This window comes from Grampus griseus (assembly GCF_964374135.1).
Source record: "Grampus griseus genome assembly, chromosome: 19".
NCBI lineage: Eukaryota > Metazoa > Chordata > Mammalia > Artiodactyla > Delphinidae > Grampus > Grampus griseus.
Window position 1 is genome coordinate 15,028,390 of NC_139013.1, and position 27,937 is coordinate 15,056,326.

Below are 27,937 nucleotides of genomic sequence, written 5' to 3' on the forward strand. Positions count from 1 at the left end.
AATATCTGTCCTTTACAGAAAAAAAAAAACTTGTTAACCCCTACTGTAGAAGTTAGTTTATGCATTTTTCACCTGTTACAACTGTAAACCCCTTGTTGTTGAGTGTAAACTATTTCAGTTACTTTGGGCAACTATTTGACACAATCTACTAAAAAAAACATATATACTGTGACTTAGCAATTCCACTCTTGTGTATATGCCCAACAGAAATTAGTTTTTCCATCCAAAAAGTATGTAAAAGAATTATTTTAGCTGCATTTCTTTATACTGTCCTGAAACTGTTAACAACCCAAACATCCATCAACAGAAGTAGGGAAAAACTAAATGAGATACATTCCTATAGTGGAAGATTACTTAAGAATAAAACTGAACAAACAGCAGATGATTTTCATAAACATGAGGTTGAGCAAAAGAGGGCAGAAAAAAATGTACATAATGGGGGACTTCCCTGGCTGTCCAGTAGTTAAGACTCTGTGCTTCCACTGCAGGGGGTGCAGGTTCGATCCCTAGTTGGGAAACGAAGATCCCACATGCCACACAGCACAGCAAAAAAAAAAAAAAAAAAAAAAGTACATAATGTACGATTCTATTTATATGAACTTTCAAATTAGTTAAAACTTATCTATTGTAATAGTGAAAAGAATATTGGTTACCTTTGTTGGGGGTAAAGGCAAGTTGGTAATGACTGGAAGGAAACAGAAGGGAGCATCCTGGAGTGTTGGAAATATGCTGTATCTTAGCTGTGTAATGGCTTCATAGATATACATAAATGTTAAAAACAATCCAGTTTTAGAATATGGTTTGTATAGTTTACACTAAGTTACATCTCAGGAAAAAACCAAACCCACAAAGTGGCAGAGCTGAGTTTTGAACTCATATTCCTCTTACTACAAAGCCAGTTCTAACTCTCATTCTTGTCTCTTTAGTTCAGAATTTCTTCTTTATGGATTGAAATCTGAGCATGGGTAGTAGTTCACTGGCAAGTTAGAAACAATCTATAACCTACCAAAATTTACTAAAGCATGAAAGTTATTAAATAAATCCATTCATGTTCATGGATATCTCATGGGTGCAGTAAACAATGAACTCAATGGGTCTGGAGTACCCAAACCCTGCTCTTTCCAAAGAAAGGAATGGCCCTTGAACAGCTCCTGGGAGACAACCTCTGAGCCCTTACAATATCCTGCTTGATAAGAGCATATCTGGGCTATGCCAGAGAGATAATTTATGCTATAAATGCGATTTATGGTAAACACCTATTTTTGTTGGCCAGGGGTCCTGGGATGCACTGTATCAATTTGACCTCTGTAGCAGCTAAGCCTAGTCACACAGTTACTCCATGACTGTGTGACTCACTCTCAATAAAGAGTCTGGACATCAAGGCTCAGGTGAGTTTCCCTGACCTACTTCACATGTGTTGTTACAAAATGGTGCTGGCAGAATTTAGTGCTGTCTATATGACTCCACTGGAAGCTCACATCTAGTTTCTCCTGGATTTTTCTCTTTGCTGATCTTAATCTGTATCCTTTGACTGTAATAAACCATGAACACAAGCACAACAGTTTTTCTGGATTTTGTGAGTCCTAGCAAATCGTCAATCTGAGGATGGTTTTGGTAAACCCTGACAATCCATGGCTTTAGTATATGTTGGTAAAAACCTAACAGCCTTGGGTTTGTCTCCATGACATCTCTCCTCATCAACTTCAAATGCATGTCATCCAATTTCTTTAATGATCATTATCATACCCTACTATAGTTTTAGTCCTATTCGCAGTTTATATTATGTGATCAGTTATAAACAAGTTAAGGGACAGCAACTATGTCTCTTTAATGCTAATATCCATACCAATAACATGAATAAAATTGGCATATTATAGGCATTTAATAAATATTTAATCTGTAAATGCAACTTCTGGAAATTTTTCCTTAAGTAACATAAAAAAGTAGACAAAATTCTATTACAATGACCTACATCAGTGTAGTTTATGGTAATTCTAAATATCTATGGATAGACAACAGGTTAAAGTGTGGTGAGCTATATGTTAGCAATATCTATGCAGTATTTAACAATGATAACATTGATTCATATTAAATGTTGGGGGAAAATATTTTGATGAATTACTCATCAAACAATCAGATTTTTAAAATCATTGGAGGTTGTGTACTATCATGATAAAGAACATAAAATCTATCATCCAAAATTCAGTTTGCAAATCTTATCTTTGGCTGTTACTGTGTAACCTTTTACTAAGTTACTTAACTGCCTTAATTTCCTCATCAGTAAAATGGAAATAACAATATGACCTACCTCAAAGTGTTGCTGTCTGGACCAAATTAAATAAAAGACATAAAGCATTTTCAGTGCCATATAAAAAGCACCTAATGATACTAATAAAAGCTGTCTGCTAATTTATGAAATGGTAAAGAATATTTCACATCCCTTGTTTCATTATTTTTTAAAAATTCCCTCTATGCTTCACCTTTGTGCTACAGTGAAATTTGAGATTTTCAGGTCTGTTCTTTCCTATAATGTTAACTCATTTCAGAGTCCAGCCTTGAGATTACAATTTTTCCTCAATAATATTTGTCACAAAGATTCTCAAAAATGAAAGGACATATCTCCTTGACCTCTACACAAAGCTGCAGACATATAACTAGAATCTAATATGTGACAATTTGAGCATAAAAGGCTTAATCTTGTTCCCCTGTCCAACACAGAGAGTTACATGCATATTTATTTCTGTTTCTACAAAACTGTCCTTTCAAGTGTAATTTGTATAATGAGGTCTTGTATGATACCTGGATTTCCCAGATCATTCCTATGTCCTCTGAAAGAAACCACCACTTCTTAAAAAACCATGAATCTCTGATCAGCAGTCTTGATTCATGATTTGTTCTCCTGGTAATTGTTTATTTGATATCTATGTAATCTCCAAAGCTTTGAAAAGTTAGATATGTCAAATCACATGGTGACCACTGGCACTCTCTACTTATGCCTACATGCCTAGAAGTGTGATAAAACTGTGACTTTGTCTCACTTATGTAGCAAATTTATGTAATTCTTTTTGCAGAAACAAAAGAAGAAATACATACACAGGTTCAAAAATTCTCAACAAAATATTAGCAAACTGAATTCAACAATACATTAAAAGGATCATACACCATGACCAAGTGGGATTTATTCCATGGATGCAAGAATGGTTCACCATCCCCAAAACAATTAATGTGATACATCATATTAACAAAATGAGGGATAAAACACATATGATCATCTCAATAGATGCATAAAAAGCATCTGACAAAATTACACATCCATTTATGATAAAAATTCTCAGTAAACTGGATATAGAGGGAACATACCTCAGCATAATAAAGGTCATATATAACAAGTCCACAGCAAATATCATACTTAATGGTGAAAAGCTGAAAGCTTTTCCTCCAAGAACAGGAACAAGACAAGGATACCCACTCTTGCCACTTTCATTCAACACAGTATTAGAAGGCTTAGCCAGAGCAATTACATGTTAAAAAAAAAAAAAAAGAGAGAGAGAACAGAAAAAAGAAATAAAAGACATCTAAATGAGAAAAGAAGCAAAACTGTCACTATTTGCAGATGTGATATTAGATACAAGAAAAGCCTAATGATTCCACCAAAAAACTATTATAAGTAATAAACAAATATAATAAAGTTGCAGGATACAAAATCAATATACAAAAAATCAGTTGTATTTCTATGGACTAATAATGAACACTCAGAAAGAAAAATTATGAGAACAATCCCGTTTACAAGTGCATCAAAAAGAATAAAATACCTAGGAATAAATTGAGCCAAGGAGGTGAAAGACCTGTACACCAAAAAATATAAGACACTGATGAAAGAAAGTGAAGACGAAATAAATAAATGGAAAGGTAATTCCATGTTCATGGATTGGAAGAATGCTACCCAAAACAACCTACAGATTCAGGGTAATCCCTATCAAAATTCCCATCCAATGGCATCTTTCAGAGAAATAGAAAAAAACAATCCTAAAATTTGTATGGAATCACAAAAGGCCCCAAACAGCCAAAGAAATTTTGAGAGAGAAAAATAAAGCTGGAGGCATCATGCTTCCTGATTCCAAATTATATTACAAAGCTATAGTAATTGAACCAATGTGGTATTGGTTTTTTAAAAAACACACACACAGAGAAAGGAACAGAATAGACAGCCCAGAAATAAACTCAAGTACTTATGGTCAATTTATGACAATGGAGCCAAGAATATACAATGTAGTAAGGACAGTCTCTTCAATAGATAGTGTTGGGAAAATGGACAGCCACATGCAAAAGCATGAAACTAGACCACTATTTTGCACCATACACAAAACTCAAAATGGATTAAAGACTTGAACATAAAACCTGAAAACATAAAACTCCTAGAAGATAATACAGTGGGTAAGCAACTTGATATCCTTCTTGGCAGTGATTTTTTTTTTGGATTTAGCACAAAAAAGCAAAAGCAACAAAAGCAGAAAACAAAACAAAACAAACAAGTGGGACTACATCAAACAAAAAAACCATCAGCAAAATGAAAAGGCAACCTTCTAATGGAGAAAATGTTTGCAAATCATATTACTGATAAGGGGTTAATATCCAAAACATACAAAGAACTCATACAACTCAATAGCAAAAAAAACAAACAATTCGATTTTAAAAATGGGCAGAGGGTTTGAATAGACATTTTTCCAAGGAAAACATAGATTTCCACCAGATACATGAAAAGGTGCTCAACATCATTAATCATCAGGGAAATGCAAATCAAAACCACAATGAAGGGCTTCTCTGGTGGCGCAGTGGTTAAGAGTTTGCCTGCCGTTGCAGGGGACACGGGTTCGTGCCTCGGCCCGGGAGGATCCCATGTGCTGCAGAGCGGCTGGGCCCGTGAGCCATGGCCGCTGGGCCTGCGCGTCCGGAGCCTGTGCTCCGCAACGGGAGAGGCCACAACAGTGAAAGGCCCGCGTACCGCAAAAAAAAAAAAAAAAAAAAAAAAAAACACAATGGAACATCACCTCAACTGTTAGAATTGCTATCATCAAAAAGACAGATAACAAATGCTGGTGAGGATGTGGAGAAAAAGAAATCCTTGTGCACTGTTTGTGGGAATGTAAATTGGTACAGTCACTACAGAAAACAGAATGGAGATTCCTTAAAAAAATTAAAAACAGAAATACCATATGATCCTGCAATTCCACTTCTGGGTATTTATCTTAAGGAAACTAAAACACTAACTCAGAAAGACTTATGTACCCCCCATGCTCATGCAGCATTATTTACAATAGCAGGCATGGAAACAACCTAAGTGTCCACAGATGGATGAATGGGTAAAGAAAATGTCACACACACACACACACACACACACATACACACACACACACGGAATATTATTCAGCCACTAAAAAAAGAATGAAATCTTGTCGTTTGTGACAACATGGATGAACCCCGAAGGCATTATGCTAAGTGAAATAAGTAAGAGCAAGACAAATACTGTATGATATTACTTATATGTGGAATCGAAAAAACCAAAAACCAAAAGACAAACTCCTAGACACTGAAAACAGATAGATGGTTGCCAGAGATGGTGGGTAAGGGGTGGACAAAATGGGTGAAGGTGGTCAAAAGGTACAAACTTTTAGTTATAAAATAAATAAATCATGGGGATCAATGTACAGCACGATGACTATAGTTAATAATACTGTACTGTATATTTGAATGTTGCTAAGAGTGTATCTTAAAAGTTCTTATCACAAGGAAAAAAACAACTCATAATTATGTATAATGATGAATGTTAACTAGATTTATTGTGGTATTTTTGCAATATACACAAATATCGAATCATTATGTTATTCACTTGAAACTAATACAATGTTATATGTCAATTGTATCTCCAAAAAAATAAAACAAAACAACAACAAAAAGCCCCACATACCTAGAGAGAAAAATTTTGGAAGAATGTACATTATGTTATTACAAGTGATTATTCTGGATGGTGGGACTATGAGTAATTATTGACTTTATACTTTCCAAGTTCCTTAAAAACTGAATAGTTTACAACAAACCTGCATTAATTCCATCATCAGAAATATATGAGAGGTATTTCTGCATAACAGATTTAACAGAGTTGGAGGCAAGTTTTCCTTCTGTTTAATAACATTATGAATAAAAAGATCTTCAAAATGAGTGGGAACATGAAGGAAATTTGTGACTGAAATAAATTACTTCTACAAACTTATGAACATCATTTAGTTGTATCACACCAGTGCAGTAGGGTACATTCACTATTCACGTACTTGAATTAACAAAATTCAAGATGGTAGCATTTTCAGACTAAATAAGAAAATGTGTGTAAAGAAGGCAGAAATGTGTTTGGTACAGCGTACACGCTTATTACATATGGCTTAATTTTTAACTTCATTATTCAAAAACTAATATTTTAGATATATAAAATTGCTTACAAATGCAATCTTAGTAAAACAGATTCATATACAATACTGACAATTTGGAATGTTCTTTTTCCTATGTAAAAATACTGTATAATATTACATATTAATCATTTTTCTTTTTATGACTAACTCCATAGTTTCTCTTATCTGCATGGTATTATCATCACATTTACGTAATGTGATTAACTTAGTTTTTAAGATTATATACACTTATATAACCCCATGAAGTTACAGACATTCTGCAAACAAAACCAAACATACCAAAAAAAAAACAGTTAGGAACTATATAATAGAATAATTTTGAACATAATTTCAACAGATTTGTGGTCCTTTGTGAGCACCAAAATGTAATCAAATTGCCTTAGGTTAAGAATTTCTATTTTAGGACTTTTGCAATTCTGGCTGTTAAAAATTCCTTTTAAGTGCTCATCAAAATTAACTTTATATTTTCATTACTCTTCATTTATAGAAATTTATAAGGAATATTTAGAATCTTCACATAATAACAACTATTTTTTTTCTTGAGGACTTATTAAGTACAAGGTACTCATTAAGTGGTCTAGGGCTATGCTCAGATTAATGTATCCAATTCTCATAAAATCCATAAAGCACTGATGTGATTATTATGTACATTTTATAAAAAGAAATTATAAAACATAGACTAATAAATATTGACCTCATTGAAATATGACTAGTGTGAACAAAGAACTGAATTTTCAATTTAGTTTTAATTAAAATACAAAAGCAATATAAAATGTTTTTCAATTAAACACAATTTTATTGTTTTGGTGTGAATATATTTCACCTTAACCACTGAAAATTTAGCATCCAAATTGAGAAGTGCTATAACAATAAAATATGCACGAAATTTTGAAAACTTAGTATGAAGATATGAATGTAAAATACTTCAATTTATTTGTTATTATATGTTGAAATAATATTTTAGAGATATTGGTTCAAATAAGATGCATTATCAAAATTAATTTCAACTATTTCTTCCTACTTTTTAAAATGTGTTCAATAGAAATTGTAAAATTATCTAAGTGGCTTTCATTATATTTCCATTAGTATTGCTTTAGACTCAAATACCACTATACCACACTGCCTATCACAGTCTACACCAATATGTGGTCTGAAACAAAGTCTACTGCCAAATCTCAAACAAGACTTGGTTGTCACCACTCAAAACTCCCCATGGATTCTCTGGAAAAATTCCCTGCCCTTGTACACACATACCTCTCTTCACGAAACTCCAATCATATACCCACTCTTAAATGTCAAAGTCAACTTTGTCACTTACTGATTGAAATCAAACCACTTCCTATCTTGCCTTGTTTGGAAACCAAAGGTATCTGCTATGTTATTCTACCTAACCTTAACAAAGCATATTCTAAAACAAGCCCTTAATTTATCCTCCATGAGTTGTATTTCTGTGCTATCCTTTGGAAAGAAGAGCATGTGCGGTAATTGAATGATTTACCCAATAGGTAAATTAACTGGAAGGGAAAAGGGTATTTGGAAAGGCACTGGGAGAGAAGGGGACCCATCTCTATGGCCCTGTTATTAACTGGGAAGGGAAGTCCTATGAACCAGGAAAATTGATAAGTCACAATTAGGTAGGGAAATTTAAAAGAAGGAAAGCAAATATTCTATGCTCTGTAAAACAAAAATGTATGATAACAAAAAGCAAACACGAACTGACCTTGTATGGGCCATTAAGTTAGTAGCAATGCTCTCCACTTCAGAACTTGCAGAGCTACAGGACCAAGAAGAAGGGACTTGTGAGACTCAGGACTGGCTAAGAGTCTTGGTGAACACACTGTCCACCATCAGACATGACCCATCACCCACCACAAATACAAGCGGATGGAAGTAAGAGTGAAACTAGAATGCTGACTTTTACCAGTATCAGAGAAAAAGGTAAGCATCACCTATGCCCAGAGCTGGAATCTAAGTTCACAGCAGTTTCTACAGGACACAGCTCAGGGAATGCTGTGGTTGTGAAAGGTGTAAATGGCCTCCATAATGCATCCAAGGGAGTTTAACCCACGAAGGGATTCTACACCTGTGCCCTCCTCCTCATGTCTTCCCAGAAGCCTGTCTTGAAGGCAAGTGCAGGCCTAAATGCTAATCCAAGGATTCAGTATGTACTTTTCTATTGGGAACTTTCATTATAGGAGTGAAATTCATGACTTTCACTCTGATGGCCATCCCTCTACAGCTAGACCCAACTGGCTACATGGTGTGAGGACAGAAGAGAATCCAGGGAAACACATTCCAAGAAGCGATGGAACCTACAATTGTACCTGGATGGGCAACACTCACTTCACCAATGCCCCCTCTGTGTAAAGTACGAGGCTGGGTACTGGGGACATGGTGTTAATAGCTTATACACACACACGTACAAAAAAAATTTACACACTCCTAGATGAAAAAAACAAAACTCCAAACTTCAACAAGCTCATTGAAAACAAAATTTTAAAACTCCACTTCGTGCACACTTATAGTCAGTCACTACAGAGATGTTACAGGATCACTCGGTCACTGTGTCAGTCAGACACCCTCGTCGCCACGTCCGTGTTAACCATGATCACACAGTAGGCTCCGCCCCCGCTGACAGTCTCACCAACCCAATCAGATACCAGTAACGCCAACCCAGGGCCCCGTCACACGCACTCTAGCCCTCGCTCTCACGCACGCACAGGCGCGAAATAACACTCAACAAGGACGCCGTCACAAACAGTAGCACCCGCAACCATGGTCGTCCGCGGCTCACGCATACACAAGCTCCTGGCTCCACAAGCCCCATCCACGCTCTGCGAGCTTCAGGCCTCCTCACCGCCAGCCCCTCCCGCAGCTTAACCTGCGTCACCTCAACTCACCAGGTATAACCCAATAATGACCACGACACCGGAAGGTGAACCAAAGGTCGAAGGTCATTGGCGGCTCTGGGGCCTGTGGGAAACGTAGTCCAACACCGAAAAAGTCCAGACTTTCGAGCGGAGCGTGGAGCCCATCAGCTGCAGAGACACTCCCCTCCCCGCCCCGAGACTACCGGGAATTCCAGGGCGCAATGGTCGCACGACTTTGGTGGAGGGGTTGCATCTGGTTGTCCTTCCAGATGCCGAAGAGCCGGGTGATGGTTCTCTGAGAGCGAGGTGAGGTCGCGGAAGGAAGGAGAGCCCAAGCCGAGGAAGTAATCGCAAACCTGGGCCGGAGAGGGCAGAAAAGGGAACTGGAAGCCGGGTGCGGGCCGAGGAGGCAAACGGAAGAATCCTGGCTCGGGTAGGGCTGGCTGAGAATTGGAAGCGCCGGGCCTAGGAGGGAAGAGGGAGTTGGGAACCCGGCAGAGGAGGGCCGGGGCGGGAATCGTGAATCTCTCCCGAGGGAGGCCGGGCTAAGAAGGGCTGAAGCCGTGCGGAGGGACTTCGGGCAGGAGAGAGACCAGGCGAGAAGTTCACTCAGGCCTGTACGTGCGGGACCCCAGGTCCGTGATCGTGAACCAGAGGGTCAAGGGTTTTGTTGTTTTTGTCAGTTTTGGCCCTTGAGAAAGCCCCAACACCCATGGCACATAGCAGACGCGCAGTGAGTGTATGCACGCCCTTGGCGTGTTTAATATCGTCACCGCCAGGAAGTTCGCTGGTGTCCTTTTCCTTTAGTTTCATAGCAGAGACAGCCATGGTTCTGATACATGTCATCGTAGTTTAGCTTTGTCAGTTCTACAATTCCAATTGTCTCCTTTAGCTCATCCTAGTATTGTAAGATTTATTAATGTTGTTTAGTTCATTCCTTTTGTTTCTGGACAGCATTCCATTGTGCAAATGTGCCACAATTTGTGTTTCCATTTTTCTCTGTATGAACATTTAGTGTATTTCCAGGTTTTATGTATTTTGATAACGCTGGCATGTTTCCATTTCTCCTGGGGAGATACCTAGTGGAAGAAAATGCTGATAATAGGTTAAGTTTCAATTTAACTTTCTAAGAAGCTGACAAACCTTGTAGGATGATTAGTTACAATTTCTGTTTGAGACTGTATGTGACTGTGAAGTAAGTGGTTTCTGAGTTTGATTTGGTATTCTTCTATGGAATTAGGAGATGGGCTCAGTGGAGTTAGGAATATCACGTAGAGTCCATGGAATTGTGGTTTTGTGAAGTGGGTGAGATTATAGGAAACAAGGTGTCTGTACCAACTCTTATCATGATTTTGTGTGTTCATTATAATGTGAATGTGAAAGTGGATCACTACATAGGTGATATTAATGAATGACTGCGAAACTGTGTGTGTCTAGTTAGGTGTGTTTCATTTTGGTTCTGCTTGCAGAATTATGACTGTTTCTAATCAAGTAAAATAGCAGTATAAGATATCCAAAGGAAATGAAAACAGGATATTAAAGAGATACCTGACTCCTTCCTATCTTCACTGCAGCAATATTCACAATAGCCAAGACATGGAAATAGCCTAAGTGTCCACTGACAGATGAATGGATAAAGAAAATGTGTGTTTACACCCATGCACTCACTCACACACACAGTCATTCACACACATACACACACACACACACTGGAGTATTATTTGGCCTTAAAGAAGGAAATCCCGCCATTTGTGACAACATGGAAGGACACTGAGGGCATTATGCTAAGTGAAATAAGTCAGACAGAGAAAGGCAAATACTATGTTCTCACTGTATGTGGAATCTAAAAAAACCCAAACTCATTGAAATACAGAGTAGAATAATAGTGGTTGCCTGAGGGTGGGAGAAAGGGAGAGATGTTGGTCAAAGGTTATAAGATGAATAAGTTCTGGGGATCTAATGTACAGCATGGTGACTATTATTAATAATACTCTGTATTATATACTTGGAGGTTGTTAAGTGATTAGATCTTAAATGTTATCACCACACAAAAAAAAGCATAATTATATGAGGTAACTAACCTTATTGTGGTGATCTTTTCCCAATATATACATGTATCAAATCATCACATTGTACACCTTGAATTTAAGTATGTTACTTTAAAAAAAAAAAGAATTGGAAAGTAGGAGGTAAAATCAATTTCTAGATGACTGGATTGTATACTTGGAACATCATCTGAACTAATTCTAATATGTTGAAATGACTAGGGTTCAATAAGTAGTTCACAAGAAAATACTTTTTTTACCTCTATGTACTACTTTTAACAGATTTGAGTGAGTTTTTTTTTCCCCTGTTCCTGGATGAAATTATGGGTAATTTAATAACTTTTTCAGTCGCTCTAAGCTAAGGAAAAGTATCTGAAATACTTTGAATCACAAGGTCAGTCTCATAGCAATTAAATTAGTCATTTTCTAATAAAAACGTTTACTGTAAAAATCAATATTTAAACTTCATTTAAAGGAAAAATTTCTTCCATCTGACTGAAACCTGCAGTGTGGAAAAGTATATAATCGGTTTCTTCTCTATTTCCCTAACCTGTATTACTGAATAGTTAATATTTAGCATAATGAATATAAATATTTAATAGTAACTGTTTACTATGTAAGTAGGCAGATTTAATCAAGTTGTTGTGGAAACTCTAAGGTAAGTGCAGTTTCACATGGTTTCTTATGCCTCCCTTCTCTCTTCCTTGTTCATTTTTCTAAAAAAGAATCGAAAAGAGCAAAGGTCCTCTCTTGCAAATCTTAAAGCCATGGCTCCAATTAGATGATGTTTCTTTTCTCCTTTCTGCAATAGTCTTTTTCCCCTAGCATATATGAGCAGTTTCCCATTTTGAAACTTCCTGGAGATAGGATTCCCTTTCATGAAACTGGTCCACATTTCCTTTTGTTCTCTCCAGATAAACCTGTACCTTATTCAACATCTTCTTCTAATTTTAACTAATGTTCACTTACTAATTGCATGTTTCGCTCAGCATCTCCTTTCTCATGCCCACAAATGGAAATACATTCTCTTGAATTAAATAAGCATATATTCCTTGAATGAACCTTTCTTGTCTAGACAGTGATTTGATGTCTAAGTATTGAGTGCTTAGGAGAGCCCATACAAGAAGACTTTATTATGTCCACAGACCTTGGTTTTCTAGTGAGTAAACACAGACGTAAAATCAATAGATTATAATATTACTATATGGCAAGAAGGGAGGTCCCCGTGTTATACTGTGTCCTTTCTTCCATCTCCAGCTCACCCTTATGGATCATATTTCTCCATCTCTCCCTCGTAGTCATATCCCAGGAGTGCTTTGTCCCATATACACGTCTCCATTCTGTAACAAGCACCAAAGGCATGGAAGTAATCTATGGTTGAAAGAGCAGATATAAAAGCCTACTTTCTATACACACTAAAGCACTGGAGAAGAGAAAGGTCAAGAGAAGCAGGTCCTTGGTGACAGGAGCCTAGGAATAGAGCAGGCTTTGAACCTCAGTAAAATTAGAAAAGCTGCCCTAAGCCTTCCTTTGGTCATTAATTCAATACTACCCACTCTTTTTTCTTCTCCATGCCTCCCTTACATTTTTTTGAAAATGAGGAAATCATTCCATTTTTTTCCTCTCCTCTAGGTAAGAGGTAAGAACAAAGTATAGTAGAAATTTTAAAAATTATTTATTTATTTTTTTAAATTTATTTTTGGCTGCGTTGGGTCTTTGTTGATGCGCACAGGCTTTCTCTAGTTGCAGTGAGTGGGGACTACTCTTAGTTGCAGTGCACGGGCTTCTCATTGCAGTGGCTTCTCTTGTTGCAGAGCATGGGCTCTAGGTGCACAGGATTCAGTTGTTGTGGCACATGGGCTCAGTAGTTGTGGCACACGGGCTTAGTTGCTCCACGGCATGTGGGATCTTCCTGAACCGGGGATCAAACCCATGTCCCCTGCATTGGCAGGTGGATTCTTAACCACTGTGCCACCAGAGAAGTCCCAGAAATTTTTTTTAAAGAGAGACATAACAAGTGGATACCTGTCCCTACTCCCCTTATAAACACAGAGAAATGCCATCTAAACTATGACAGAATGTCTTAAAAATGGTCAAGTTCAAAAGAAAAGAAAAGGAAAAAGGAAAATTCTGCATCCAGAAACAAAGAGATGAATCACAACAGTAAATATAAAGGTAACTGAGCTGACACCTCATAGAGATCTTTGATCCCATATATAATGCTTTAGAGTACTAACTGGGGTCTGGGGTTCTAATTTTTACACAGGAACAGGGGGCAGAGAGCTGGAACTAAGACTCTGCTTAGTCCTATAAAATATTTCTAGAAAAATACTACTCACTGGCCCAAAGAGATGAGGGAACTTGCAATCTCTGAGACTTTTTTAGGGGATTGGGGGCAAAAAATAAAAATACGGTATTACTCCACTTATATGAAGTATCTAGAGTAGTCAGACATATAGAAACAGATAGCAGGATGGTGTTTGCCAGGGGCTGGGGAAGAGGAAATGGAGAGATATTGTTTAATGGATACAGTTTCAGTTTTGCAAGATGAAAAGTTCCAGAGAGAATATTTAAATTATTTGAGGCAGTCTTACCCAGTAAGACTAAGTTGCTGTTTTCCATCATCACATCCCAGTACAGTTCCCTCAGAGCAGAACCCCAGATATTCCACTCCTCCTGAGTGAACTCTAGGGCCGCTTTCCTGAATGTTCCCCATTCCTAAAAGCACAAACCCATGCATTACTGGTGAAATTCAAGAAATATTTTCAAAATAGAAAGAGAGTAGATAAAGGTTTGAAGTCCAAGAAGGGGGCTATATAGCAAGCAAATAGGCTGTGGCTGGAAGTCTATGGTAAGAGAAGTTAAGGAAATCAGTGTTTCAGAAACAGATTATACACATATTTTTAAGTAATCTAGTTGATTTAGTTCATGCCTATTATGTGATTCCTCAGATAAAAACATGTCTAGAAACATGGCTAGAAATGAATAAAAGAATCACAATTTACCAATTAACTGAAATAGTGAATATGAGCATACTGCATGCCACATGCCTACCTCATAAGTTATTAATAAATGTTAATTTTTACATTCTCTTTTTTCATTATAGACTAAGAAAATATAATTCATGGAATTTCTTTTCCTATATAGATAGAGAGATAATAGTTTGCATAAATTTAAAGAATTTCTTCAAGCCTCAGGTTCATCATTATGTTATATACCATTTTTTTTTCTAGTTGTCATTTTTTTAATGGTTTCATATTTCACACTAAATTGTTCTCTAACTTGTTTCGGTTTGGGTGTAAGACCATTATTTAAAAATATGTAATAAGCACTAAACTTTCTTATGCCAAAGTATTTAGTAAATTTTTTAACAGCTACAGTTAATCTAGTAGATATATCACTCTTAATTATTCTTTTATACTACCAAGTTTAGGGTGGGGAAAAAAATCTCTAACATCTTTTCTACTGATGGGAGTCTGTAGTTAGCTACTTCTTTTAAATCTAGCTGAGCCACCATCCCTCACTGAATACTTTCCTTGATCCTGAGTTAGTGGATATAAAACACAGAATGGTCCATAATCACATAGAAAATCATCTTAAACCAGCACAAACTTTTCAAGTACACAATAAATCTTCCTCCTGATAATCATCTTTCCATGACTGATTCCCAAGGTAGATCCCTGATCTCTCTGTATGCAAGTCCCAATTTTACTCCTACCCAATCCTAAAAGCCTCATAAAACATGTAATCTCAACACATACCAACACTGGGGCCAATCAACTGCCAATCATATATTTTCCTAGAAAATGCAAAGAATTTCTAAGTTTTTCCATGAGTAATCAAATGGGACTAACTTCTCTTAATCATCTCTCCACCATTCTTTGGATGGTGAAATACCTCCTCCTCAAGCGATTTAATTTTACTCCATAATTCTTCTCGAAATAAGGCTGAACTTATAGGAGATGCTACACATTAATGGAAGAACAGGGAGACCCATCAGGAGGACCCTGGGCTGGTTGGCATCATACTTCACTGGTATGGGAGGAACTGGGGACAGCTTCTTAGAGATCTCTGTTACACAGGACATTTCTAAATAAAGAAATGTTCACATGATCTAATATATAACTATGTTCAAGAACTAGGGAGAAACAGAAACTTACCAAAGCCATGGTTTAAAATGGTTGAGAACCTGTCAGTACTCTTTGGGGTTTCCCTCCTGGAGAAGCACAGAGACTACAGAGGTGAGAACTGGGAAAAGAAATGTTGCTCTGACACCAGATGTACTTCTCATCTCCCCAAATGATACACATTAATATGTGCTTTTTTCTTTTGTCTTCCTGCCTGTAAACAGTACCTTATCAACATACATAGAAAATAACAGGTAAGATGGGTTCTGGACAAATCTAAACAGTCCACACACAAAGAATCCAGTAAACAGGCACAGATGTCAAGCAGAGGTCCTCCTGTCTGAAAGTAGGATCCAGACACTTCAGCAGGAGGGTTCTGGCTCGTCCTCCACTCTGCTAATACTGGCCTGGGCCTGAGATTGGGCACATCTCGAGCAGATACTCCTCCCGCTATTCTACTTTGCAGGGCTGCAAAGGGAAGACACCATCCACACCTAGACCTCATCTTTGGCCTCAGAGATTGACACATACTGTAAATTCCAGTAAGGCCCACAACAACATTTCAGGTCCTGCATGTCCTTCCAGAATTTTGCCATTCACCTACGTCATCAAGAAATGGGGTTTAGGGGCTTCCCTGGTGGCGCAGTGGTTAAGAATCTGTCTGCCAATGCAGTGGACACGGGTTTGAGCCCTGGTCCAGGAAGATCCCACATGCCGTGGAGCAACTAAGCCCGTGCAGCACAATTACTGACCCTGCGCTGTAGAGCCCACGAGCCACAACTACTGAACTCCGGGCACCCTAGAGCCCATGCTCCACAAGAGAAGCCACCACAATGAGAAGCCTGCGCACCACAACAAAGAGTAGCCCCCACTCACTGCAACTAGAGAAAGACCACATGCAGCAACGAAGACCCAACGCACCCAAAAATAAATTAATTTTTTTTAAAGTGGAGTTTATTTCCCTTCCTTTGAAACAGAACAGGCCTTTGTGATTCTCTTGATGAATAGAGTGCAGTGGAAATGACACTGTCTATTTTCCGTGGCTAGATTAGGAAAGGCAATAGAGCTTCCTACTAACTCACTCTCAAGATGCTCACCCTGAAACCCACCCATTTTGCTGTGAGGAATCCAAGCAGCTACACAAGAAGGCCACAGCTAGATATTCCAACCACAGTCCAGCTGAGGTTCCAGCTGACTGCCAGCATCAACCACCAAATACGTAAGTGAGCAAGCCTTCCGATGATTCCAGTCCCCAATCTTAAAACCACCCCAGCTGAAGCCAAGTAGAGCAGAGACTAGCTGTCTCCACAAAGTTCTGCCCAATGAACAAATTAATGATTAAAACAAATGATATCATTGTTCTAAGCCACTAATTTGGGGATGGTTTTTTAGGTAGAAACTGGGAATGCGTGATCACCCCCCACACAAAAACAGAAAACAGTGCCATTGCAAAAGGCTCACATGGAGTCCTACCCCCAAGCCAACACAAGTCCCAGAATCCAACAGCTTAGCACTTCCCATTTCTTTCTTTCTTTCTTTTTTTTTTTTTTTGTGGTACACAGGCCTCTCACTGTTGTGGCCTCTCCTGCTGCAGAGCACAGGCTCCGGACGCGCAGGCTCAGCGGCCATGGCTCACGGGCCCAGCCACTCCACGGCATATGGGATCTTCCCAGACCGGGGCACGAACCCACATCCCCTGCATTGGCAGGCGGACTCTCAAACACTGTGCCACCAGGGAAGCCCCTATTTTTGTTAATCTTTGATTTGTATATCCTGAAGCTGTTATTAGGTATATTCAAATTCATGACCACTATATCTTCTTTTTAGGTTTAAACTTTTATCATTATGAAACGTCCCCGTTATCTCTCGTAAGTCCTTTTTTTTTCTGATCTTAATAGAGAGACACCAATTTTCCTTTAGTATTCGTATTATACCTCTTTCAGATTTCGTTTTCTGTCATTATACTTAATACGTGTCAGCTGCTAAAAGCATATGGTTGATTTTGTTCAACAATTTTCTTTTTATTGGAGTGTTTAATCCACTTTCATGAAATTTAATTACTAATAATGTTGGGTACACCAACGTTTGCTTTTATGTGTCCCCTCTGTTTCTTTGTTCTTCTATTCCACCATTCTTACCTTCTGTTGTATTAGTCAAATACTTTTATTATTCTAGTTTTCCCCATTAATTTATACTGTCATACATTATTCTTAGTGGTTATCATAAAGATTGCAGTATTATGCTTAACTTATTACAACTAGAACTCTCATGCAGTGGCTGTTAGAGCATAGCATACTGGAAATATGTTCATTGGTGTCTACAAAACTAAACATAGATGTATTACATAACCCAGCAATCCTTTCCCTGTGCATCTCCACAGCAGAAATGAATGCTTAAGTCCACAAAACACATGTACAATAATGTTCACAGCAGTAGTATCTCTTCAAGAAAAATTAGAAACAACTCAAATTTCCAACAACGGAATAACAGAAAAATAATCTGTACAACATCCTATAATGGAATACATAGCAAAAGAAAAGGTGCCTGCTATATGCAGCAACATGGATGAATCACACAAAGATGTTGAAAAAGAAAAAGATCTATCTTTGGGCTTCTCTGGTGGTGCAGTGGTTAAGAATCCGCCTGCCAATGCAAGGGACATGGGTTTGAGCCCTGGCCCGGGAAGATCCCACATGCCGCGGAGCAGCTAAGCCTGTGCACCACAATTACTGAGCCTGCACTCTAGAGCCTGTGAGCCACAACTACTGAGCCTGTGTGCTGCAACTACTGAATCCTGTGTGCCTAGCCCGTGCTCTGCAACGAGAAGCCACTGCAATGAGAAGCCCGCGCATTGCAACGAAGAGTAGCCCCCGTTTGCCGCAACTAGAGAAAGCCCGTGTGCAGCAACGAAGACCCAACACAGCTAAAAATATAAATTAATTAATTATTTTTTAAAAAGATCTATCATTATGTGAAGTTCAAAACAAGTACATTTTGACTGGGGAGGTACATAGATATTTGTATTCAGTGAGACCCAGATAAAAGGGTAAACTATTCAGTTCCTATATTATTCCCCTGAATAAATACACCTGAGCAAGTTACTATCATCTGCATTCCACCCAGCAGGAGCCAATGTGACACTGCAGAACATGTCTACACTTGAAATGACACAAATATTCCCAGAGGGTCCTAGATGGGGAGGTAAAGTTGGCCAAGACATGGGAGCTGCAGAGCAAGTAGAAGCAAATGCCCAGGTAAGATTCAGCTTTAGCAATAACTGATTGGTTTAAAATAAATTATAGAACATCCATTCATGACTACTAAGGTGGTCATTAAATGCATGGTTATAAAAAAATTTGTAGTTAACATGTTCAATCATATCTCAATAAAGGTTGGAAAAAAGTATGAAAATATTCAAAACATATTCAATAGTTTTTTTAAAATAAATATATAAATGTAATGTCATTTTGCCTGTAAAATGTATATATATAAACAGAAAGAAAAATATCTGGAAAGTTATGAAACCTTATGTTAGCATTGCTTCTCTATGCCGTCTGTGATTTTTTATTTAAAACTACTTCTTAAGAGTGGCCATGTATTAATATTAATATATTTTTGAAGAATAGCTTTCTTTTTAAAGACTTTTAAAGTGCATATTTATATTAATACATGGCCACTCTTAAATTAAGAAGTAGTCTTAAACAGTCTTCCCTGAACTTTGAGAAGATGCTCAGGATAAATAGATGCCAACTCTGAATGGCTTTTGTTTCTTTCTGCTCCCAACACCTGATTTAACACTTTGATTTTTACATATGGCAAAGGAAGTTGGAGTTTTGCCTAGAAAAGAACGGTTAAAGGTCCCTGAGAGAAGTCTCATAAGTTTTGATGTTCTAAATGCTGCCTTCATGTCTTCCTGATGTATGGGTTTAATTCACTTCTAATTCATTCCTTTTAGCCCTGATGACAACCAAACACCTGTTTAATCTTGTTCTGTTAGTCTCATTTTTACATCTAATCTCACGAAAATTTTCTTGAATAAAACCTATTTACCTCCCCAGAGCTTTTATGTCTTCCAATATAACTGGTCATAACCTAAGAATGCTGTCATCAGAATGTCTCTTCCATATGCATTCCCAACATGTGTCATCTGACTTAAGAGCCTTTATCACAGTCTACCTTATATTTATTCCCACATATATTTGACCTTTGCTTAATAATGAGCAACTTACCTCTTTTTAGTGCTGGTGTCCCGTCAAGTACTAGAATAAGTTCTGGCATATTGTGAGCAGGAAACATATAAAAGTAGATGAAGATATATCTTAAGGATATTCATCACAGTTTTGATAATCATAAATATCTCAGGGTAGAAAAGAGGTTAAATAAATTATTGATGGGAGTTCCCTGGTGGTCTAGTGGTTAGGATTTGGCACTTTCACTGCTGGGGTCTGGGTTCAATCCCTGGTCAGGGAACTGAGATCCCACAAGCCACATGGGGCAGCCAAAAAAAAATTATTGGTAGCTATTATTAATATGTACGTTAGTTTTTAAAGGTGATTACTCTAATTCATAGTAAATGTTGAGGAAAGATATTTGTAATGAATTAATAAGTAAGACAGGCAGGTTAAAAACTTATCGAGAGATTATGTGCAGTTGTAAATAAGAACAAGCTCTGTGGTTAAACTTCCAGAATGTCAACCTTAGCTCTAAAAGTTATTGTGTGTGTTCATAAGTATCTTATCTGTACTGCCTAGATTTCCTTATCAATAAAGTGAGAAAAACAATAGTACCTAGTACCTCAAAGAGTTGTCAGGATTAAGTGAAAATTAAAAAACCAACAAAATATTATCTATTTTTTATTGATGACGAAGAGACTATTTCATATCCTGTAATTACCATTAAAGGAAATTCTCTTCTTTGCTTACCATTTTTTCTGAAAGTGAAATTCGAGCTTCTTAGGCCTGCTCTTCCTTATAATGTTAATATATTGCAGAGCACAGCTTACAAATATAATTTGTTTTCACCAGCAACATTACTCACAAAGAATGGGAGAAAGAAGAGGACAGCAGCTACAGGTAGACACCATTCTGCCTCATAAAGCTAGCTAAGAGAATCTGACCCACTTAAGTAACAAATTGAAAATACTAACAAAAAATCAATCTTGTTTGCTGCCTAACCCAGGCTTTTATGCTGGGTTATTTATAAGTATGCATATTTATAACTACTAACATCTAATTCTGTTATCTGAAATTATAAACTCATCCTTGTCAGCATAATTTATATAATGGAGTTTCCTAAGATATTTGGTCTTGAGATATTAGTGCTATTTTCTGAAAGTAACTATGCAAAAAAAGAAAATTAAATACTTAATTGAGTAGCTTTACTTGATAATTTGTTCCCCTGGAATTATGCATAAATTGTTATCTGTAAAATTGCAAAAGGTCTGTCAAATCAGTTGGAGGTCATTGTTACTTCCTTATCGCCACTGATAAAGTTAATTTGTGTATCAGGATCCACACAATGGGGGCCACCCCAGTGGTCCAGCCCACGTCACAAATGTAAACTTAAGTCAGCTTACATTTACAGGAAACACCTCAACTCAGCTTTGGCTAGCTTACCTTACCCTAGAAAACTGGACCAGCTAGCCTTATAAGAAAATCCCTGACCTCCTAGCCAATTATGCCATTTCCCTGTTGCCTCTTCTAACAGTCTATAAGATTCTCTCTTGCCCAAAACCCCTTGGGAGAGTGCTCTACTGCTTGTGAGGCACTGTACTCCCCCAATTCATGGATTGTTTCCCTTGAATTAAAGATATCAAACTCGTTGCCAAATTGTTTTAGTTTTTGTCATTTGACACTACATACAAGGAAGTATAACAAACCATTGATTGGGTTGAATTCCTTTTTCAAACTAAGAGCTAGAGAGGTCTTTATTCATTTAAATGATTAATTCACGTGATTTTTTTCCCTGAAAAAACCAAAATCATATAAACATAAACATAAGGAAAAATTTAAAATGTACACCAAAATGTTAATAGTGATTATTTCTAGATGCTAAGATTATAAGTACTTTTGATTTTTTTTTTTTAGTACTTTTGATTTTATAAGTGCAATTTGGATTACTAATTTTTTTCAACAAGACTACATTCATTTTGATCATCAGGAATTAACACCTATTTCCATATAAAGCATTTTTCTAAAAAGCGTTGTAGGGAGGGGTATCTTCTACTTCTTATGAAAACTGTGAGCAAACAGACTGGCAAAATGACAGGTAAAAGCACTAAAAAACCAGTGTGACTAAAATAAATAAACCTACCAAGTATTGTATCTTCTCTTACTGTATTTCATAAACATAGTGAGACACTTTCTATGTTAAGATTCACCTGTGAATGCTGCTCAGTATTCTGTAATAACCTAAATGGGAAAATAATTTGAAAAAGAATAGATACATGTATATGTATAACTGAATCACTTTGCTGTACACCTGAAACTAACACAACATTGTTAATCAACTATGCTCCAATATAAAATAAAAATTAAAAGAAAAATCTTCAGTCCTAAAAAAAAAAAAGATTCACCTGTGAATGTGCAAAATGCAGGTAAGTGACACTTTCAATATTTGGTTCATAGTAGAGGATTAATAAATGTGGCTTTATCATTGCCTTTCTCTACTGAACGACCAGTTAATGTACCATATTGGATACAATCCTTGAAAAATTGGTAAGAAATGCCATTATAATAATTAAACTGATTTATAATTTAGCAATCTGAGTAATTTTGTTCATAAACATGAATACTGCATAGCATTACACTTTGTATTTTTCATACTAGAATCTCTTTTTGTATCTATATAATATTAATCACTTGAATGTAATGTGATTAACCTTATATTTACATGATACAGGAAATTATTTTGGGACAAACTCCTCTTAAAGTTCACTTCCAGGTGTAAATTATTGGTTCCAGGTCAGTGATTCAAACCCTGTTTGGTTCCTGTACACCTTTGACAGTCTCCAAATTATAGACTTTTTCCCCAAGAAAAATATACATTAATAAAATAAATATACAATAATTTGGTATTCAATTCCAGGGCAAATCATTTAAGGTGAAGGATACCTGTTATAGACCATCTAAGCATATACCTTGTTTTCTTAAAAATGCCCATTACAATTAACTTTATATTTTCATTGCTCCTCATTCATGAATGTGGGATGACTTAGGATATCCACATAATAACAACAGGGTTCTTTTTAATTTTAATATTTTTAACTTATTTATTTATTTTGGCTGTGTGGGGTCTTAGTTGCGGCACACATACTTCTTAGTTGCAGCATGTGAACTCTTTAGTTGTGGCATGGAGGATCTAGTTCCCCGACCAGGGATTGAACCTGGGTCCACTGCATTGGGAGCGCAGAGTCTTACCCACTGGACCACCAAGGAAGTCCCAATAACAGGTTTTTAGGTTTCTTTTCCCTTTTTTTCCCTATAAATTTATGCATTTATATATTTCTTTATTTTATTTTTGGCTGCACTGGGTCTTTGTTGCTGTGCACGGGCTTTTCTCTAGTTGTGACGAGCAGGGGCTACTCTTCATTGCGGTGCACAGGCTTCTCATTGTGGTGGCTTCTCCTGTTGTGGAGCACAGGCTCTAGGTGCACAGGCTCAGTAGTTGTGGCGCACGGGCTTAGCTGCTCCGTGGCATGTGGGATCTTCACAGACCAGGGCTCGAACCCGTGTCCCCTGCACTGGCAGGCGGATTCTTAACCACTCTGCCACCAGGGAAGTCCCCGAATAACAGGTTTTAATTTAAGCACTTATTATTGCTAGCCACTGTTCTAGTGCTGTTAATATTAACTCTCCTAATCCTCATAAAAACTGTTTGAAATTGGTACTATTATTTGTGTTTTACAAACAATAAACTCTGGAACAGAAAGACACTGAATATATTGCCCAAATTCACCAATACTTACAAGACCAAGATTTTAATCCAGATACTCTAGATTAGGGGTCAGTTAATTTTTCTGTAAAGGACCAGGTATAAATATGTTGGGCTTTGTGGGCAAAAGAGAAAATCAAGGATATTATGCAGGTGCTAATATAACAAGAGAGAAAACAAATTTCCATAGAAGTTTTTGACAAAATTCAAAACTTTATTTATGAATACTGAAATTTGAATTTCATATAATTTTCACATCATGAAATGTTGTTCTCCTTTTGATATGCTGTCAATTGTAGAAAAATGTTAAAACCAGTCTTAGTTCACAGGCCATAAAAAAAATTGGCTACAAGCTGGATTTGGCCTGCAGGGTCGTGGTTTGCTGACCTCTGCTCAAGACTCAGAGACCATTATACATTGCTGACTCAGTCTACACAATTATGTGACTTGAAAAAAACTGATGCTGCCTAATCTTATTCAATAACTTGTTGGTACCACATAAATCTCCTAATTCCTTGGGAAAAAATTTCTGCCCTTCTTGAAAGAGATGCCTCTGTACATACCCCTAATAATATTCTTAAAGGTCTCCAAAACAGAAGACCGTTTTTACTGAAGACTGTTACTGAAATCAATCAAACCTTATCCTACCTTGCCATTTTCCCACTCATGTCTTTGAAGAAAATCTGAAGTATCTAATGTGTAATTCTACCTAAGCATTAACAAATCACCATGTAAAGGAGGACTGTTTCTGTGTCATGGGACTGCTTAGACAAAAACAGCACAAGGGGAAAGTGTTGCCAAGTGGTTATACAAAAATTAACTGTAGGAAGGGCATTTGATAAGGAACTGGGAAAGAAGGGGATTCATCCTAATGGTACTATCATTAACTGGGAATAGAAGGCTTGGCCAGGTAAATGGATTAGTCACTATTTGGCAGGGCATTTAAGATGAAGTTATTCTATATCCTGAGAAACAAAAATTCATTCCATGAAACAAAAACCTCAAAATGACTTCTAGGAAAGGGGAGCCCTCTTGCACTGTTGGTGGGAATGTAAATTGATACAGCCACTATGGAGAACAGTATGGAGGTTCCTTAAAAAACTAAAAATAGAACTACCATATGACCCAGCAATCCCACTACTGGGCATATACACTGAGAAAACCATAATTTAAAAAGAGTCAGGTACCCCAGTGTTCATTGCAGCTCTATTTACAATAGCCAGGACATGGAAGCAACCTAAGTGTCTATTGACAGATGAATGGCTAAAGAAGATGTGGCACATATATACAATGGAATATTACTCAGCCATAAAAAGAAATGAAACTGAGTTATTTGTAGTGAGGTGGATGGACCTAGAGTCTGTCATACATTGTGAAGTAAGTCAGAAAGAGAAAAACAAATACTGTATGCTAACACATATATATGAAATCTTAAAAAATGGTTCTGATGAACCCAGGGGCGGGACAGGAATAGACGCAGACATAGAGAATGGACTTGAGGACATGGGGAGGGGGGAGGGTAATCTGGGACGAAGTGAGAGAGGAGAATTCACATATATACACTACCAAATGTAAAATAGGTAGCTAGTGGAAAGCAGCTGCGTAGCACAGGGAGATCAGCTCGGTGCTTTGTGACCACCTAGAGGGGTGGGATAGGGAGGGTGGGAGGGAGATGGAAGAGGGAGGGGATATGGGGATATATGTATACATATAGCTGATTCACTTGGTTATACAGTAGAAACTAACACAACATTGTAAAGCAACTATACTCCAATAAAGATGTTAAAAAAAAAAAGACCTCTAGCTTGGCTTTGAGATGTGCAGCTGCAACACTTCTCCTTTCATGGCCCTTCTTTTGGGATACGGCAAAACTTGGAAGGAAACGGGGATCATGACATACTAGGCCTTTCATACCAAGACAGGCTAAATAAGAACACATTCTTCATCACTGGCAAGCCTCCATCATCCATGTTAAATACACCCAATGGAAGTAAGAGAAAGACTGGAATACTCTTGACCTGTATCATTAAAAAAAAGTCAGGTTGACTGAAGCCTAGGAGCAGAATCAGTTTCTGTGTTCACAGCAGTTTCCTGTCAACAAAGCTATGAAAATGCTGTAGATCTGCAATATGCAGCTTGCCCCCACAGAGCTTCCAAGAGGACTCTTTGGAGGAAGGACTCCTACTCTTGGTGCCTTAATATCATGTCTTCCCAGGACCCTGCCTCGAGGGCAATTCCAGCTCTAAAATCCCTGTAATAAACACGGAACTCTGATTTTTTTAGTTGGAACCTTCATTCTAGGTCTCAAATATTCAACTTCCCTTTGAATATTTGAGACCTAGAATGCTAGCCATTTTTGTGCAGCTAGCATTTCTGCGCAGTGTGGCTATAACAGGTGAAAACATAGAGGCAGTGAAAGAAAGCCCAGTGCAACAAATTCCAAGAAACCATGGAATTGACAATTAGCTCCCAAACAGGTAACACTTAATGTACTGCATGCCTGTGTATTAAGCACTAGGCTAGACAATAGACACAGGGTGCAATGATGAAGGCAACCGGGGCCATGCTTTAGAACTGGGGACCTCTGTGGTTAACAAGGGGCTCGCAGCCTTTGACAGGCACAGGCTGAGTCACACAGGGATCTTGTCCACTGATTCCTCAATGCTAGAACTGCAAAAATGAAACCACCCTCCTAAAAGTAAAAAAGTCACACTAGGCCAGTTTTGATCTGTCGCTAGTCGGTCACAATAGTCACAGGATCACTTGGTCACAGTGTAACACCTCACAGTCGCCGCCGATCACAGTCATTAATAAGGCCCCGCCCCCTCTCAGTCCTAGGAAGCTGATCTGGGCCAGTCAGAGCCTTCCCACCATGCACACAACCCCGACCCCATACTCACACACACGCTCTCGCTTGCTCGCTATCGCCCTTTCTGATACACACATACACTCATATGTGTGTATCTTACACTGATGCAGTCACACAATCACACATGCCCACCCACAATCACCTTCTTCAGCAGCTGACTCACAAAGGCCCGAGGCTCCTGCCTCCACCTGCCGCATCCGTGTCTGGGAAACTCCGGGACTCCTGCAGTGAGCTCCTCCCTCACCCAGACCCGGGTCACCTCAACTCACCGCACGGAAATCGATGACCACAAGGCTAGCGGAAAAAGAACCAGAGACCGAAGTTCATGAATCCCCCCAAGGCCTGTGAGAAACGGAGTCCAACCCGGAAAAGTGCGGACGCCGACACTAACACACCCGAGCGTCCGCAGCTGGGACCTTGCGGTTCCTAACCCGCCGCCCCGCAGACTCCTGGGAGCGCCTGCCCGCGCGGGAGTGCGCAGGCGCAGAGAACTGAGCCTTGGCGGGGGTGAGGTTGGTAGGTCCTAGGGCCTCTGAGGAGGAGGCGGGAATTGGGAGCTCCGGTCCTGGAGGGCAGACTAGGGAAGCGGGACCTGGTGGGCAGTCTGGGGAGGAAACCGGGAGCCCAAACCCGGCCTGGTAATTATGAGGAGGGAACCGGAACCGGGCCGTGGTAACCAGACACTCAGATCTGTGCTACCGGGGCCTCGGGCGTGGTCCGTGGGCGTGACCCTGAAGGTGACAATCGAGTGTGACCTGGAGCGAGTTTTGCGAGGAGAGATTTTGTCTGTTTTGACCCCGAGGAATCTCCATCGCAGGGAGCAGGGCCTCACACAGAGGATGCTGTGTGTGTGTGTGTGTGTGTGTGTGTGTGTGTGTGTGTGTGTGTGTGTGTGTGTGTACCAAATGGAAGCGGCCTCCTGTGTCCAACCTGCTGCGTTTTGGATGCGTGCTGCTCTGTGGGATGTTGCGGCTGACTGTGTGCGAAACTGGATGAGTCTTGTTGCGTGGGGACTCCTCTGCATATGTCTCTCTTCGGATTAGGTGTGAGTCGTGTTTGAGACCGCAGGTGACTATGGAGAAGCGAAATGATTTGTGATGTGATTTTGTGACTTTGCCTGGAATTAGTAATGTGCTGTCTGAGATTGTGAATGACATGGGTGTGCCGTGAGACGGTGCTTTTCTGAAGTAAGTGATCGAATGTAACTTTGCATGTGTTTGTAACCTACTGTTACTATTTGTGATTGAGAGACTCTGTATGACCACTAGTTAGGTACTTAAGATTTGATTATCTGAATAGTGGTCATTAAGCCTGCCTGCAAAATTGTAACTCAGTGGCTATTTAGCAAATAAAATAGAGGTATGAGTATTGGAAAGGAAGAGGTAAGATTTCATAATTCCCAGATGGTAAGGTTCATTATAGGGAAGTATTATATGAACTAAAACCAATGTGTTAAAATAATTAGTGTTCCATGGGTAGCATGCAGGAAAAAAACAATTTTTACCCATAACTAGCACTTTCAACACTGATATATGAGTAAGTTTTCCTGCTTCTGGATGAAATCTATGGCAGGGTCAATAGCCTCTTCAGGCATTCCATGATATAAAAGTATTAGGTATACTTTTAATCATAA

At 38.4% G+C, this 27,937-nt stretch overlaps 1 protein-coding gene and 1 long non-coding RNA gene across 3 annotated transcripts in view; both read right to left on the reverse strand.

Moving 5' to 3' along the window:
• Positions 1 to 9,357, reverse strand: part of ZNF529 (zinc finger protein 529) — a 30,603-nt gene extending 21,246 nt beyond the window's left edge. For both annotated transcript variants that reach the window (XM_082677896.1, XM_082677895.1), the window contains exons 1-2: positions 9,262 to 9,357; positions 8,182 to 8,235 (exon numbers count right to left, since the gene is read on the reverse strand). Coding sequence is in view for 1 of the 2 variants with exons in the window: in XM_082677895.1 (XP_082534021.1) it covers positions 8,182 to 8,195 (14 nt within the window). In the remaining variant the exon portion in view is untranslated. The remainder of the gene's footprint in view (positions 1 to 8,181; positions 8,236 to 9,261) is intronic.
• Positions 9,358 to 12,606: 3,249 nt separating this feature from the next.
• LOC309836367 lies at positions 12,607 to 26,705 on the reverse strand. Its single transcript, XR_014298140.1, has 3 exons — positions 26,574 to 26,705; positions 13,971 to 14,094; positions 12,607 to 12,716 (listed from the first exon to the last, which is right to left on the reverse strand). It is a non-coding gene; the product is annotated as an uncharacterized lncRNA (long non-coding RNA).
• Between the last annotated feature and the right edge of the window lie 1,232 nt (positions 26,706 to 27,937).